Source organism: Labrus bergylta, chromosome 13 (assembly GCF_963930695.1).
Source record: "Labrus bergylta chromosome 13, fLabBer1.1, whole genome shotgun sequence".
In the NCBI taxonomy this organism is placed as follows: domain Eukaryota; kingdom Metazoa; phylum Chordata; class Actinopteri; order Labriformes; family Labridae; genus Labrus; species Labrus bergylta.
In genome coordinates this window covers 24,112,212-24,130,164 of record NC_089207.1, presented here as the reverse complement: position 1 = coordinate 24,130,164, position 17,953 = coordinate 24,112,212, and the positions used below count along the sequence as shown (strand labels likewise).

Genomic DNA, 17,953 nt, shown 5'->3' with positions numbered 1-17,953 from the left:
TGCCAATCCAATACGTTTTCAGATCACATGACAGAAAATAGAGGTGTACGTTTAAGATGTGCTAAAAGACTGATTTCTTTGATGCCCCTCAGAAAAACTCAATGAAATATCCTCTTTCATGGCAGTGTATTAAGCAGTGAACACACATGCATTGCCATGACACTGGCTTTTGTGCAATTGTGCCTTTTTTCCCCCCCTGCCCCTTAAAATCATGAGTAAGCCACTGTGGTCGGCAGCAAATATTGCAGATAATCACAATTATGATAGAGACAAGAATAGTAAGTGCAAAAATCCATTAACAGTTTTTTTCCCCCCCCAGTGAAATTGCTTTAAAAGTGTTGGAAGTAACTGCAACACATTTAATACTTCTGAGTTCAGTGTTCTTCCATCTCTATTTCCACAGTGGATAGGTTGATCATGAACAGGTAGTGACAGATTATTGAATGCCTTTCAGCAGGTTGCAGCTCTAACAACCAGAAGCATCAAGAGGAAGTGGTTTTCATAGCTTTGCTTTAGTTACCAGCTCACTTGCACCTTGACCCACACATTACATGCACCTGAAAACACCGTACTTATGTTTGAAAAATATTTAGCATGTGTTTCAAATAGCAGAAAATCTGTCTTTTAACAGATAGTCACCCTAGGTCTTTATTCCCCGACAAAGTTATTCTTTTTTTTTTTTTAAACAGTAAACAGTAGGCTAAGTGGTTTCTATTTGATGCTACCTGGGATAACAAAGAAACTAGGTTGGTCCACATCAATGTGAATAGTATCCGAGCCCAAGTTCTACAGAAACACAAGAACGTTTAATCCTCCTTTCCTTTATCATTCTCATCCATCACTTTAGAATAGTACCTAGACGTGGTGTGACAACAATAATGGAGAGTTTCAAGGTCTTAAAATATTCACTATTAAGCATATTAAATACATAATGCCAAAAGTAGATATAGTCACTTTGATTTAGGTTTATTTTTATGTTAGATGATCCAATGTTTGGTTGTGAGAATGGATGTCTGGTTAATATACAATATGTGTGTAGAACTTAGTCAACATGAGGCACAGTCCAAAGCAGAAATGGTGTTTTCAGGCTGACAGCTGTTACATTGAACAGTGTTTCAGCTGGTCAGTGGAGTGCTGGTTGCACCATCTTGTCAGACATGATGAATGAGGATTGGTGATGGCGGTGGCGGGAGGCAAAGTCAGCGTTTTCCTCAGTCAGCTGCTTGGTTTTCATCCCGACCCCGGACAGAGAGGGTGTGACTACCATCTCCTGAGGAGCTCCTTTGCCCCTGAAAGAACAGTTCAGAAAAAATATATTACCCAATGTCTGCTAAAAAAAAAAAAAAAAAATCAGATAAAAGTTCTCACATTTTACAAACAGATTTATTATTGACAATTCTGTACCAAATCAACCCAACAGTACCTGCAAATGCTATTTAGTGTTGATTTGAGCCACGTGAAAAAGCTGAATCGAGCTGCAATGCCTGCAAAAAATAAATTAAAAAAACTGTCTTAACCGTTATTTAAAGAAAATAGCTTAAAAGATAGTTTAATGCAATTACTAGTCAACATTTGATGTTATAAAATAAACATTATGGGAAACACAGATCACTTTAACCACTTGTGGAGCAAGTGTTTAACACTTGCAGGGCTTATGCGCACAAATGTTGTGAGTCAGACAGCTAAGGCGCGCAGCGATGTGGTGAGGAGGCCCAAACAGCTGCCAGCCTGGCAGCAAAGAAACCACAAGTGATAGCAATGCTCCCCAAGTATATCAGCAGGCTCCGTAACGGCTGAGCATGTGGTGACCCAACCTCAATGCCTCAACCTATACTGAAAGCATGGACGTCTTTCCTCAGCCATACTGGTACAGTTAAAATGACCCAATAAAAGCCACAACATAAGATTTTCGCTTGAAGATCTGTTTTATGGTTTAAGTAACAGAAGAATAAAGAATGAACTTGTAAGTGTGCATAAAAAAAAAGACAGAAGACGTTCTGTCTTTCAGCAGACAGTGGATGATTAAATAAAATCAGATCATGAAATGTATAAAAATTCTTGTTTGAAATGCATTTGATAATGAGCTGAAATCCGAACTGTAATTTAATAACAATTGGAATAAATGTACTTAAAGTTTAAGGTATAGATTAAGCTCAGCAAGACAGTTAAGTACAGATTAAAGTAAACCAGAGATGTTCTGGACTTGAATAACACTCGGTCCATCATGTGAATAAGGACTTGGCCATGATCGTATGCTGGCGTTAGCAATTGGTGCTAAGCTAAGTGCCAGCTCTCACAATTAGCATTTTTTGGTATGGTAAGCTGGAAAGTGCTGCGCAGTTGCAGTTGGAACACAAGTATGAGAAGTAGGTGTTGGCATTTCTTCCACTTGGACTTTTCATCACTAGAGGATGTGCTTTAAAATAAAAAAAAACATTTGGTCTTGTTGCAGATGTCTGGCATGGTGGGACTGCCCTGGCTGATTCAGAACATCTGGTAACTCTTAACAGGAACTCACAATAAAGCAAGGATATTTGTCTCTAAAAGAGGAAATTAAGTGAAATCACCTATTGGTAGTCCTGGACTGGTTTTCCCGATGTAAAGGAAGAGCAGCAAGGCAATGACTATGTTTGCTAAGGCATAAACCCACTGAATAACAAACATAATCAATATGGAGGTTAATGCCTGAAAGAAAACAAATGAAACATTCTCTGTCAATTGCATGAGAAAACAAGTCATTACAACAATTAGGCATAATGTAATGTGGGAAGTGGGTTACCTACCCCTATAAGAGCTACCCAGTGGTTGCAGAACTTCACATAGACTGAGTCTTGCATTGGCTTGATTGCAACAGTCTGCTGTTCTCCTCCAGCACCTGAAAGATTCAATAATAGGGTCAGGTTTATAAAAACAGGTTATACTCCCTTATATAAGCTGCCCTCCTGCGGTTGTGTGGTGTTTGATAATTCGAGCTGATCACCTGCGCTGTGATAAAGAGAATCAGCAGTTGAATTCTGCTCAGCATGGTGTACTTTTGAACAGTGTTGGACTTGAGGTTCGACTCTGGCCGTAAGCTCTGGGCGTCCTTCCAGAACCTCAGCTTCCTCTTGTGGAGGAGCCGAACCCAACTCCTCTTCTTTCTCATCTGAGAACATATTGCTGTTAACGTCTAAGCCAAAGCTGTCCAACAGCTTCTGTTTAGTACTGACAGGAGCCTTTCTGCCCTTCGATTTACTGTTCAGCTGTTTCATGGAGTTAGTCGTCTCTTCCCCAGCATGACCATTTGACGCAGGGGGGAATATGTGATCCATGTCCTTGGTAAATTCCAACAGAGTTCCTTTCCCCTGCAGACTCTCGCCTCCACTACTACCATAGTTAGGGAGGTCGGCCCCGACCAGATGCACCGAGCTCTGCCTGGTGGACCTTCGCCTGTTTCTGTGCTTGGGGATTAGGGGATAACTCTTCTCTTTGGTCTGCAGCTTGAAGGTCATGGCCACACTGAAGTACGAGTAGTCGACGAAGCTGTAGGTGAGCATGAAGTTGATGCTGACGATTGGAGCCAGCACGTTGACCTGGCCAACAAAGACGAAGGCCATGGTCAGGAGGCTGGTCAGACAGATAGCTGCTACTGGAGTCCTGGTTGGACCTTTCTGTTGGAGTTGGAGAGAGGGTAAAAGTATGGAAAGTGCTGGTCTACCATGACCATGACCACACTGCTGTCCAATTATTAAGAGAATGTATTAGAATAGTTGTGATTATAAAGTACTTATGGAGATAGTTATCACACAATTCAAAAGGCTATACCCTTCTAAAAACAACTGGGATTTACCAACAAGTAGCCATCAGACATGTTTCACTACACTATTTTAAAATCATTAACCCAAAATCTTTCAGTGAGTTCAGCCAATTAGGAGCACTGTTCAGTGTTTGTAAAAAAAAAAAAAAAAAAAAAAAAAAGCTCATCTGACCCTAGACATATATAAAAGGCCCATGATAAGGTTAGTACCACTTAGAGTATTGATGTTCCCTTTATTAAAAATGATGCAATACTTTTACTAAAAATACAAAAAAAATATGCAAAAACTGATCATTTGAGGGGACAAATGGATGACTAAGCACATCCCGATGATGTTAAAATCCTGAAATACACACACGTATACATAACCATGCATAATGGGAGTCCTAAACACAGCCTGAACAATAATCTCCTTGTGGACATTATGGACACATTGTTTGAACATGTAGTTTGTTAACCAACTTGCTTTCACTTCCCAGGTCCAATCACACTGTTTAAGGAGCGCTGATGTGTGCCTGGCGGGCCTCCAGAGCACACAGAGGAGCTGTGCCCTGCCTGTCGCCCTTCCTGCGTTTGTTCTGAAGCTTTGATTTGGGCCAAGATGTCTAGGGCCTCATTCCAGCCCGCTGAGAGAGGTCAGACACTGCTGCCACCCCAGGGTAGTCTGAGGAAAACTGGGGCGGGCCAGGGTCAGAACGACAACATGACTGTGTGTGTGTACGTGCTGGTGTAGCAGTAGTGAGTCGAAGTCGTTATGCTAAAACGCAGTCACATTACTCACTTCTATGAAGTGGAATCGGTACTCTATAGTAAGGGAGTCCTTTCAGTGTTTCCTGCCCAGTCCACTGACCGCCCCCCCCATACATTCCAGCTACACATTATACCAAGTTTTAATACAGCGTTTATTTCAGGTGTACAGTGACAAGATTACTCTCACCAACTTCATATTGTTTTCCTAATAAAGTAAATTAAGTGTTTTCTGACAACAACAAGAGCTGCATATTGATTGAAAGAATAATTTGTCACCAAGAAAGTAAAATGTTGGAAATAGAAATGGGACTACTTAAACTGTCACAGCACAGTATGCTGCATCCGGGTGAGAACAACTATTTGATCTGCATGTACATGAAATCACTGGTTTATTATATACACATACCCTAAAAAAAATATATATATATACTGCGCTAACATCATGGAGAATCTATCTGATATTTTTCAGTACACTGTCAAGGACCAGACATCCCTTTCCTTTATGACTCCACAAATCCATCCATCCATCCATCCATCCATCTTTCACCCACCCCTTGTCCAAGAAACGCCAAAATGGGAATGACCCTCTCCTGAGCGATGCACTGGAGGATCCTGGGTGCTCCATACAGTCCCCCCATGCAGGAAGCCAGGGAGGAGATGTAGAGGCCCAGCAGAAAGAGGAAACCCACCAAGGAGACCTGGAGGAAGAAGGAAAACAAACAGTGGGTGGAAGGGGATGGGGTGGAGTTGCAAGCCCACAACAGCTACACCCAGTTCAGTTCCGCTGCAGCCAGCCCCTTATAAAAACACGGAGAACAAACCATTGATGAAGTCAAGGATTGTGAGAAAAAAAACAGATGATGATTAGTTAACCTAAATCTAACTTTAGAGATTCATTTGATCAATGCCAACTAATAACATCCACTCTAATATTCAGTTTTGCATATAAATTGTTTAGCAGTGTCCTCAAAGTAAAAGTAATAACTGGTCACTAAACTGCTTTTCACAACAACTTATACAACACAAACTGTTTACAGCTTTAGGATGTCCGTACAAAGTGGAAGTTAGGGATATGTGCAAGTAATCCCAAATGGCCTCTAACCTTCACAATGCAAACTTATTTTGGTAAGTTTTCCCTACATCACCTGTGCATTTGGAGCTGCACCCAGAGTCAGCGTGGCCTAGAGTTCTTTTTTTAAAGTTAAAATGTCGAACCTACGTTTAACAAGCATGGGAGAGCGTTATGTTATCTGAACACGCAAATACATATTCAAGTGATTGTTTCCAATGAACAAGTGGTCAAAATACCGTTGACCACTGGTATCGACAGAAATCGGCCAATATGCATGCACGTGTCCTTACAGTAGCTAATGTGAATCTGTTATGCAAAAAATTTCATGCTGGTGAGATAGTATACCTGACTGCTGATTCAGGGAAGAGGTTTATTCTGTTGGGCAGAAAAATTCCCCGTGAAGAAAAAAATGCATTTTTTTCTTCAAATGTGAAAGAAAATGTTCACAGTCAAACTTGAAAGATAGTCATCAGTGTGGGAGTTTAACACCCGTTCTGGGAAAGCTCAGCAATATACAGTTTTTAAGACCTGTTCAATTACCATTTAATGTAGAGGGACCTCTTATAAATACATCAAATCACATAGCTCCTTTAAAAGAAAAGTCACAGAAGACTTGCTAAGTAATGGGAAAATAAGATTAGTACGAGGACCACAAATTGTTATTAAAGATCAAGCAGTAATTGCCAAGCAGTCCTGTTTGGTTCATTACAGTTTGGTAAAATAAACCCTGAACTTGCTTGCGTTGCCACAGCGACCCGTACCCTTATTTGGTAAGCGGAGTGTAAGCGAGATGGAGATAGCCGTGTCAGCTATGTAGTAGTGTGACATCATAGCAGCCCACCACAGTGTAGCCAGCTATTATGTTAAACGAAAACCAGGCACACAGTAAATATGGGACCCTTTAGGGTCAGATCAGTACCCTTGGCACCCCAACAAAAGGGCACCAAAAAAGTAGGACAGTACTGATCCCTGATTTTGGTACCATTCCCAACTTTTGACGGTGAAAACGCCAATAAATGGGTACCATACCAAACAGAGCTGAACTGAACCGGACCGCTTGGTGGAAATGGGGCTCGGATTTCCACAAACAGCGCACCCCCAATAAAAAAAAAACTCAACAAGACATTTGAGGTATTTATATTCTTAAAGTGCAAAAAGCAGAAAAATCCTCTTGCACCTTATCGTTCCTGACAGACAGTGTAAGGGTTACAATCATATATACAAAAACACATTCAGGAGCTGAGTAATAAGACATTAATAAAAACAATTGCATCACATTAACCAGAAACACATCCCACAGTAATGGATCAAACATGACATTTTCATTGCTTCCTGTCTTTATCTTTTTTAAGGATTAACATCACTTAAACAGACTTTGATATGGAAAAAATAAAATACTTGCATAAACATATCCCTAAAACCAGGAGTTTACCTTTTCTGCTATCAAGAAGTCATAGCGCAGAGCTTCTCTTGTGCAGATGGCCCCTAGGAGGAAGACAAAGACCAGATACAGGAACCACCTGAAAGTCAACCGACAGTACACCATGCAGAATTATGAACCGCTGCTTTCTCTCTATTAATAGAGAATTGTGTCATGACAGAGTGTTAGATAGAGTCAGGCTGGGAGTGTGGGTGTGTTTGTTCTCTACAAAGAAGGTGGAAAAGACTGACCTTTGAGGAGACACCAAACAGTGATCTGAGGGCCATGAAACCTTTAGAAAGTCTCCTTTCATGTGATTCCAGAGAGCTCTGGGATTTATAGCATTACACTGTCCTTGTAGAATGATGTGTATTAAACAGATAATGTTTTTTTTGTTTGAAGTGTGGTGTTTATTTCTAACTGGAAAACTCTTATTGGAATCAATAGGAGTCTTCTTTTCATGGTCTGTTTGTTGACTTCTACTGTAGTCTGGTTTTGTTGTGTCCGTCTGTATTTGTGTGTGTGTTGAGGTGTCATCGTACGAGGTGAAGACAGCTGCCAGCGTTCCCACAGGGATGTTGTTTTCAGGCCGCTGAAGGTCTGGGCTCATGTTGAATCCTGCCATAACCCCTAAGCACACGCACACACACACAGATAAAACCCACAAAAATGTACACAACATACTAAACAATACAATGTTTATTTTTACACAGCATATCCAGCTGCAAGAAACGATAACAGAGCTTGAGATGCTTATCAGACTGCAGGTGCAATCAAAAAAAAAAAAAAAAAAAAGGATGACTGATGCCACCTCACCTGTAGCAGCAGGGAAGAAGACTCCAAAGACAGTGAAGAAGTTTTCTCCCGGGCTGTAATCTGGCAGCGTGTTACTCCTGAGCAGGCCCGGTGAATAACCAATGAAGCCATGTTCTGAGAGAGAGAGAGAGAGAGAGAGAGAGAGAGAGAGAGAGAGAGAGAGAGAAACAGTGACCTGGCTGTCATGGAATTTCATCCAATGGTTAAATTGAGTAATAAAACATGAACAATATTTGTCATATCTGGAGCATTATCTATCAATACTTATACACAGAATCAGTTAACAGCTCTAGAGACATGTGACAGGTTACTTGGCACAGACTATTTTTTTCCCTCCTATCCTTCTTCAATGTCTGCAAATGTTCATATTTAGACAAAAGACACAAATAATGAAAACACTATGAGTTTGCAGAAGGTTGAGTCTCATAAAGTAACACCTGCATAAGTCTACACTTCTACATTAACCCCAGTGACTACAGGGCTAGCCTGCAAGCTTCAGTATGATTGACCTCCATCACCAACATTTGTGTCAAATGATAACTACTATAAGGTTTTATTTATGATGAGTTTCTACTCCTCATCAAGGTGGCATGACCAAACATTTTAATAAGAGGTATATGAGTTATGACCACAAAAAAAAGAAAAAGAAAAAAAAGGATTTTACTCCTGACTGGAACAAAAGTGCAGAATTGCATTGTCAGCAATATAAAAAACTGAAATCCTCCAACAATGTGTTTTTTCTTTATCTCACAGACAGCCAACGGTAGTTCTACACTTTAAAATGATGGGAGTCTAAAATTGGGACATGTCAGTTCAGTCTGGGTCAGTGTGGAGAGATATCATTCTGAACTGGTGGAGTCCATTAAAACCACACGCCTATGTTACAACACCGGACATTTCCCCCTTGGTTATCTTGCGATGGGAAAGAATGTGTTCTCTCAGATTAATGACATGTTTATCCAAAAGGAAGTCACCACCCTTTTCAGAAGCTCAGCAGCTTCCAAGTTAAAGAGAACGAAAGTGAGCGGGAGAGGGAGACAGAGAGTGAGGGAAAGAGAAGAGAGCAAGAATGCACACAAGCTCTCTTTTTTTTTTTGTGAAAAACCAAAACCATATGGGCTGGACAAATTGGTTATACCATTTGCACAGGTTCTTCTTGATAAGACTTTAAAGAAAGGCGGCATCAATTGGAACAGGAGCCAAGTCTCTTGTTCACTCTGTGACCCAGTGAGACCGCCCTCTGTCCAAACAATCAGGATCTGACATATCCAGGACAGTCAGTGTCCATGTCTGCTCCCTGGACTCCCCACCCATATTACAACATCATATTCCAAAATCCAACACAGCCTGACTCCTGAGTGTGCAGCTAAGGGCGTTCACATGTTTATAAGGCAAACTCGTTTCTATGAACACAAATTCGATACACTGCCAGAGTATTTGATCCCAGAAACTGCAAACATATTAACCTTTCCAGTAATACTTTTCTGTTTCCCCAATTCCTGACAGCATAACAAACTCACTTCCCCTCTTTTTTGTCATGGAAGCATTGATTGAGAATCAGAAGGCAAAACATTGCCGTTTGTCCCTAGTTATATTCAAGTAAACTACACACACACACATCATGCTTTAGCTGAGAGCTTCATGATATTTTGCAGTAGCACAGTTTATTGTTTGTCAGTTGATGCAGTGGGTTTGCTATGCATTGCTGTGTGTCAAAAACAGTTAACTAAAATATAAATTGCACACTAGTATATACAGTCTATGAACTTAAATAATGAAAGGTCTCAAACCAGATTTTTTGCATGTACATAGACTGATTAATAGGCGACGTCAGTTTAGGGCTTAATGGACCCCAAGAGGTCTTAGAAACAGACCTGCCTTGCCATAATGTGACAAGTAAAGGCTTTGTTTGTTTTGTTAATGCCAAGGACGGCAATTAAGGTCTGTTTTTTAACCCCCTCTTAAATTCAAACAAACAAAAAAAAAAACCTCACCCTCTATTAAATCGATGGCCACGATATTCAGAACAGTTGGTGAACATTCATGTCAAACTCAAAGTTGTACAGACTTTAGTAATCCTCGAGGGGAAATTCTGGTTTACACTGTAATAGAGTGACATGCTTCTCATGTGTGTGGCAATAATTACATACATGCACAAACATGACCTCTGGACATGCATTAACGGAGAGATGTCAGAGTGGGGCTGCTACACAGGGAGCAAGCTAGAGATGTTGGGGGTTCAGTGCCTTGCTCAACGGCAACCTCTGCAGTACTCAGGAAGTTGCCTGGCACCTCTCCAGCAACCAGACTGACTTCCATACTTTGGTCCGCTCAGGGACTTGTACTGGTGACCCTCCAGTTCCCAACCCAAGTCCCTACAGACTGAGCTACTGCTGTATTTTAATTATTTGATGAACCCTTAATCTTCAAACCTCAATCCATTGTTCAGTTAAAAATAGTAATAATGCTGCAATACCACTGGTTGAAGAAATTCTATTAACAGTAATTATATATCATTTTTTACAAAAAAATAAGTTATCACTTTTCTTCAGGGCCCATGAGAGCAAATCAGTTTAAAATTGAAGGCGTGTAAACATGAGTATCCCGTGATGTAAACTCTCTGAAGAGACAGATTGTATATTCAGACTTCCTTCTTAACACAGAATTTTTCTGCCACAGCTGGAATGTGCATTCAAATTACACGAGGCCTCTCCCTCCATCTGACTAAACTCTTACTCTCCCACATGTAACGCTCCAAACTGCTGTGTACCGAGGACTGGGATGTTATAGAGGTAGGGCATGTCCCACTGGGATGATTGAGAACTATACATTACAGTGTGGATCACCGGGAGAGACCACAAGGCGGTCTCCGGAGAAGCAACAGGCCTCAGATCTCAGTTCCGGCCTTCTCTCTTTGTCATTTACCAAATATGTGGGTGAGTCTGGTTAACACCCAAAACCCCAGACCCAGCAAACACATCAGGGCTTCCTGTTCCGTGGAGAATAGGCTGGGCTTGACTAGTGTGTGTCAGATTGTATTTCATCTGTGCACCACAATTAAAGGGTTTGGCGTTTGAATTGTTTGGCTGCAGCAAAAATACAGTTTGGCTGACTTCATGAAAACATTTACTTCACTTAAAGATTATAATTGGGAGATGATTTATACTTCAAGTTGTTATCATAAGGCATGATTCCAAGCCGTCTTAAATACAGACACACATGCTGTTTTTCCTATTCTAAATTCACCTGTCACAGAACAGCAGGAATGCCTTGTCATTAGCAATCCCCTCAGCAGATCCCTGTGGCTGAGTACAGCTGAGTCAGGTCAGAATACATTGACAAGTGTTTGTACATCAACAATCATTCTGAAACTAACAAAGAGGATTAAAATATATGGTGTATCTTTAAAGGATTTGGTGGCTTACTACTTACACATGAGTTAACTTTGGTATGAAAGCAATATGATTGACATGCTCCATGGAAAGCCTATACAAGTATTTAATAGAGATGGGACAGAGCCGATGGAATATCTGTATCGGGTCTGATATTGACACAATTGACATACTGACAGCGCCAATCCTCTTCACCGATCAAGAACGATCATTGGCCACTTACGGAAACATACGGATTCCACTGCGAGGGCCCATAAATCATCATCAAGATGATCAGACAAGATTGAACTGTTCCTTCTGTCTGCTCAAAAAGTACAACTCAGTTTTAAATATGTAATTTGAAAACCTTACAGTTGGTGCTGCTACCTGTATTAAGATGCTATTAATTATAGTAATATCTGAATCAGTATCCATACATATCAGAATCGAATCAGAACTAAAAAAATAAATAAATGGCTGGTGCATTTTTTGGTATTAGGTCTAAATATTTTGTTCTCGAGTGCATCAAGGACTAAAATACAATCATTCCTGTAAGAATAAGGAAATACATACAAAGCAGCAACAAAATCAGGAGAATATCACGACCAAAACGTCACAATAATGATGCAAATAAAACAAATTCTTATGAATTGAGCTTTGAAATCATTACAATATTTATTATACTGACAGTAACCACTTCAAATGATAAACTAACTTCATGAATTGTAAAAATGAAACTAAAAGCTCCTCAAAGATATTCAGTAAGTAAGGTGAGATTTCTAAATAAGTTAATTAAACGATAACAAAACAGAAAGTATGAGTGTGATATGCAGGAACTAAAGACTATGCTAAAAAAAAAAAAATACTTGAGTCAATCAATCATTTAGTTCAATATGTTAATATTTTAGAGCCTCAATATTGAAAAGTTGAAGCATGAGAAAATATCATGACATCTAATCATGCCTTGGCTACTGCAGTGATGAAACACAACCACAGACGAATCTTTGCCAAGAGATATGTAACAAGTGTGATCATGTGACGACCATGGTGGCTACTTTTCCTGCAGGATGTGCCGCGGCGTTCGGTCTGTGCAGGCTCAACTGGGCTGTTTCAACCAGCTAGGGGACCTGTTGGTCCTTTGCCAACCATGAGGTCACCACAACACATGCAGCAGCTTTTAATTGAAAAAACACGGAGCAGACATTATGGCTGGCTGTCCCACAATCCTTCAGGACTACAGACTGGTCTCCGACTACTGTACTATAAAAAGATTGAAGCGTACAAGCTGGTTTTTATTCCCCGTTACACCTTGGGCTGTAGGGCTTCATTTTGTAAAAGTCACAGCCAAGTTGGCCAAGTTCACAGAGTTCAATATGCACTTTTTTTTTTTTTTTTTTTGTTAACACTACATGTCAAATTATTTTTGCGCCTTCAGTATCCTCTCCAAATAAAGCCTGCCTTCACTTCTGGAACACTTTTCTCTTCCCTCTGTACAGGAAGTTGATAATCAGTGAGAACAGGAAATGTGGGGAAGGACTTCCTGAAGGCCAGCAAAAGAACACAATCTACTCTACTGAAAAGAGGCAACAGTTCCTAATCAAACACACACACACACACACAAAATAAAACTCACTAGCATATCACCGGTCTCACCTTAAACCTCAAGAGAAGGAAAACATTACCTTACAGAGGTTTCTGACAAAGAAAACAGCCATTAAGGGCAAATATTGCTTTCATTGAGAAAAAAAATATAAAAACTGCACAGAAGCATTGAAGATGTGTATTAGAAGTCTACAAAGGCAGTGATCTCATAAATTATCTAATCTCAGTAGAATACTAGATAACAAATTCAAAACATAATTGATAATACAGCGACCCCTGCTGGCCTGATCAAGTAACAGACACCGACTGTGGTCATCAATATCAAGATGTTTAAACATATTCTGTGTCCATTTGAAGCAGAATTCAGTGACATATAGCCAACAAAAAAACAAAAAAAAACACTAGGCTCTTTGTCTACATTGACTGAGAACAAGATTAGCTCACCACAATTCTGATTTTATTGCAATGTTTGCAGTATCTTTTACTGTAAAAACTACCTTATGTTTAGTCTTTGCACTACTCACCACTACACTTGTACACATTAGTTTTTGCTTATTTTTGTGTTTATTGCTGATATTTAATGTTATACCTTTGTACAAAGAGAGCACAATTTACCAAAGTAAAATTCCTTGTGTGTTTAAGCATACCTGGCCAATAAAGCTGATTCTGATCTTTTCTTGTGTGAAAATGTGTCTCGGGTGCATTTTTAACTAGTTTCAAAGTCTGAGCATCAAAGCACTCAATTTTCTCTCATGAACCCAAGACCATTTTCCAAGTTGCAAGCGGATAACCACAGGCGGAACTAATAACATTAAACTTGGACTGTGTGTTAAGAGCAGTTTTTAAGTCATTAGACACACCTGTGGTTGTTGAACTTTGGCACATTTACTTGAGGCCATCAACTGCCTCAACATGCTATCCCTAGTCTGTTCTCCATTCTGACCACATGCTTATTATAGGATGAGGATATAATTTGCAAACATGAATAAAAAATTAATAAAAAAAATAAAAAAAAGTACAGCTCCTTCCCTTCAATAGATTCTGATTGAGCGCAACTCATGATCCCCCCCGTTACCGACTCTTTCACCTTCCTCTTTCCCTCACGACCTCCAGCCCTACCTGGGTCGAGGTGTGTGAAGGTGCCAATTACAAAGTCCAGCGTGGAGACGGCAAGCACGGCCAAAAGCAGCAGTTGTAGTCTGACGATCCACTTGACACCAGCTAGGTTGATTCCAAGCAGTGCCAACAGCACGGCCACAGACATACCCTGCACTGCCCACTGGTTCTGTAGATGCAGCAGCTCTGCCACCGACTCAGAGAAACCAGTGATGTACATGGCTCCTGCCACGCACTGCAAGACATTAGTCATCATGAGAATGTAGACAATATACAAGACTGTATGGTATTGTTTAGGTCCACTCAAACCAAAAGCTTCCATAAAATAAAGGATGTGCATTAGCTTTCATTCAAAGTCACTCAGGTCTAACAGAGTCCAGCTTTTGTAACCTACCTGTCCAAACACATAAAGGAGGCCCACTGTGCCCCCCACCCTGCCACCCAGGACTGTAGAGATCATGGAGTAGATTCCTCCACTGCCAACACCACAGTGCTCACACACTCCGATCCCTGACATCACCGTCACTAAAGCAACCAGCACGACAAGGGAGACCAAGAACATCCCGAGAAGCACACCCGTGTTCCCCTGAAGGATGAGGACAAAAAGAGACTTACTCAACAATGCACATCTGCTGCATGCAAGTTACAGACTGCTATGAAGTAAACATATCAATATAGGGCACCTGGTAATGAACATCTGCACACTTTTGTACATATTTCTTTGCCTGTCTGCAAATGTCTTTGTTTTGTATCACTTTCTTCATTTTTTTATTTTATTTTGGGCTTTTGTGCCTTTATTTGAGAGATAGGACAGTGGATAGAGTCGGAAATCAGGTAGAGAGAGAGTGTGGAATGACATGCGGAAAAAGAGCCACAGGCAGGATTCAAACCTGGACCGCCCACTTGGAAGACTATAGCCTCCATACACGGGACACGCGCACTATCCACTGCGCCACCAGCGCCCCTAATTGTGTTATTCTCACTGATCCCGAAATCTTACACTGTTGGCCAAGGTGACAAACTTAAAAACTTCTTCAGGAGAAACTGGCAACAAGAACATTTTAGCGACACTATTAAAGTAAACTATAAAGATGAAGAACTTAAAGTAACAACAGGCAAATCAAACCATGGAAAATCAACAACCTTTGCATACGTTATAAGGAAGTAGGTGGATATGAAACCCTGTCTCGAAACAAGGCAAACAATGGTTTGGCTGTGAAGCAGAACCTTAGCGTACATACATAGTAATCAAGATGATCGGGTCTTTGCAGCTGTGACACATGAACATTAAAGTGTTTGGGATTGATTGACACATAATTGAAGATGTAGCTGCTAAATATATGTAGAAAAAAGCTTCAACAGAGATGACAGACATGTGCAAAGAACTCAGTCATTACTAGAAATGAGGCTAGATTTTATAGTGTAAAATCAGAACAAAATATACATGCCGTTTCGTTTCACACTTCGGCACAGCCATAAATGGATGTTTCCACATATTTATATAGAATGCACCATTATATAAAATGGAGCATAGACCCCCATCACACAATATCAGACATATACTCCACCTTATCATTACACTGCACACATAGTAATAAAATCTACCTACAAAGTATGACAAAAGCTGGGGTTGCTTGAGTTGTCTCAAATGAATACATTTTCATTGGTATTAAATGTTGTAACCTCTGTATTTAGAAATATCTTTTGTGTTTATTTTTGCCCCAGATTATCTTTGAATAGCTGACATTGCTCATTCTTCACACTGACCTTTAACATTCACGGTCAAGGGCACATTTGTTATTGGTTTTGTGAACAAATAAGTCAACCTTTTAAAGTCGTTTCTTCTTCATACATCTGTTTTTTTCTTATAATGTACATAAATACAAACAAAGAAAGAGGTGTTTTCTGCTAGGAGGACATGGAGGATAAATGGCCATGATCATCAGGCAAAACATTCTTTTTTTTTTTTTTTTAAGTCTGCAAATAATCACAGTTAACTTGAAAAAAATGTGTACATAGAAGCTTAATTAAAGCTTTGTTTCTTTCATGCAGCTCCTTTAAGTATGTGTGTATTTTGTTCAAGGGAAAACAGGGGAAATTTAAGTCAGAGATAAACGCTGTGTACTAACCACTAGGTAGCCGGTGCGTAGGAACAGAACCACACCGAAGATGTTGATCATGCAGGTGGTGAAAACTCCATCCCATGTACCAAAGAGCACCGGCTCCCACCCAAACATTTTGATCCTCCACCATGGCTGGCTGGACTGCTGGGAGCTCTGACCAAAGGAACAAACAGTCAGATCACTTCAGCTCAACTTCTATAAATCATTTTGCATTTTAAGAAATCCAAAAAGTTTCTGTCAACCAATTATAGCAGCAAAATAAAAAAGGCAGGATGTTTGCATTGTTGCTCTGCTATACTTCAGATCTGAAAACTCATTGTTTGCACCACTGCTTTAAAAGTATCATAAAAAGAGGCAATAAAGTGAAAGACAGTGGGGAACGACTGACAGGACATAATTCTAATAAATCCAATCCCCCTCGCAAATCAAAATATCCCAAAAGACAGAAACATTTAAATCTGAGTCAAAGAGTGTCCTCCTCTTGTGACCTTCATGGAGAATAACTGTCACATACAGCATCCTACCTGTGCATCTTCATGAAACAGATCCTGGACGTGCGTGTTGGCCTTCGTGTCGTGGGCTTCCCCATTTAAGAGTCCTGTCCCATCACCCTCCTGCTCACAGGTGTGCACAGTCCAGCCTATTGGCACGGTTTCCATCGCAACCTGCAGGTGTAAACAATTGTGTTCAGCTTCCACATGAGGCCTTATTTTCTCCAAAGTGCAAAACGACAAGACTGTCGAGGAAGACGGCCGAGTATGGCCTTCAGCCGGTGTTGGTCCCGCCTATCCCGGTTAAACAGCAACAGGTGCGGCATGAGGACACCCGGATACAACTTAGGTGTGCTAAATAGCAGCCAATCATATGCCGAGAGAGAGCCATGTTCACACTATACTAGTTTGCTGTAACAATAAATGATTATAGGCAGGTCGCTGTTTACATTGATTGTCTACAGGTTAAAATAGAATGAAATATATAACAACTCACTTTCTGAGCCATTACAACTTTTAGGTACACTGGCAATATCCTGAGAAATGGGTTATAGAAATGTTATTCACATTAGTAGCTTATCTTTGTCATAAAGGCCTAGCTTAGCATTGTGCTACTGAAGGACAGCAACACCCCGACACAGTTTACCAACCAAACCTCAACAAATTCTAAATTTCATGTTTCAATGTCGGCAGAAAATAACAATACTAATGCTCTAGTATTTTATCCAAATGACAAGGGTTAGATTTTATATTATCAATTACTAATACGGCATTTAAAATATATATATATTATAGGACTACATATATTATTTTTAGACTTTTTTTAGATTTTACAAAAATTGTCTTCAGCCAAAAGTCTGTATTAATTGTATCAATAGAAGGTCTCATGTTTTAAAAATAAACCCCTTGAAGTGACACATTATTTGTCACTTCAAGGGGTATTATTTCAGTTTGGTTGTCCTACCTCTCTCTAAGTCCCATACACATCCATGCTGAAAAAGTCATAGGCCTACATGAAAATGGTGTTTCCTTCGTCCCCTCAGTGATGACTTCAGTCAGTATGTTGAGGACTCCCAGCTCCTTATGTTAACAATGTATTCATGAAAGGTGAGTTAAGCCAGCAGGTAAATGCTGTCAGTGGTTAGTTACCTATCAGGGTGTGTTGCTGCTTTTGCACATGATCCTGTGTTAGCTTTGGCAGGGCCTGCAGTGGAAAAGGTTGACCAATGATTAATGGTGAGAAATGTACATACCATTCAATGACCTTATCTTTTTATTTTTGGAATTCTTTCTTGAAACAGGTGTGGGCTTCAGGTTTTGGGAAAAAGGAGATCATGTCTTTGGTCACAATAAGGCTTTTTGTAGGCCTACAATAGAACTGTTCCTGTTAGTCTAA

General features: G+C 40.2%; 1 protein-coding gene across 3 annotated transcripts; it reads right to left on the bottom strand.

Annotated features, from left to right (window-relative positions):
* Positions 1 to 950: 950 nt before the first annotated feature.
* slc12a8 (solute carrier family 12 member 8) lies at positions 951 to 17,725 on the bottom strand. 3 transcript variants are annotated; one of them, XM_020635647.3, is made up of 14 exons: positions 17,571 to 17,725; positions 16,591 to 16,731; positions 16,073 to 16,219; positions 14,338 to 14,529; positions 13,947 to 14,178; positions 7,855 to 7,968; positions 7,581 to 7,668; positions 7,051 to 7,138; positions 5,098 to 5,244; positions 2,981 to 3,650; positions 2,784 to 2,875; positions 2,568 to 2,685; positions 1,424 to 1,484; positions 951 to 1,289 (listed from the first exon to the last, which is right to left on the bottom strand). In XM_020635647.3, exons 2-14 carry the CDS (start codon positions 16,723 to 16,725, stop codon positions 1,124 to 1,126), a joined length of 2,250 nt encoding a protein of 749 aa, XP_020491303.1. In that variant the 5' UTR covers positions 16,726 to 16,731; positions 17,571 to 17,725; the 3' UTR covers positions 951 to 1,123. The 3 variants fall into 3 exon arrangements, with proteins under 3 accessions (XP_020491303.1, XP_020491302.1, XP_020491304.1); XM_020635646.3 differs by having other exon boundaries at positions 17,522 to 17,686; XM_020635648.3 differs by lacking the exon at positions 2,568 to 2,685 and having other exon boundaries at positions 1,151 to 1,289; positions 17,522 to 17,689.
* Positions 17,726 to 17,953: the final 228 nt, after the last annotated feature.

Bases quoted from the DNA above. Each gene is read 5' to 3' on its own strand.
- slc12a8 (XM_020635647.3), bottom strand. From the start codon at position 16,725: ATGGAAACCGTGCCAATAGGCTGGACTGTGCACACCTGTGAGCAGGAG. The intron at 2,686-2,783 runs GTAGGTAACCCA...GTTTTCTTTCAG, and splicing joins ACTGGGTAGCTCTTATAGGG to GCATTAACCTCCATATTGAT. The intron at 1,290-1,423 runs GTACTGTTGGGT...CTGTTCTTTCAG, and splicing joins ACACTAAATAGCATTTGCAG to GGGCAAAGGAGCTCCTCAGG.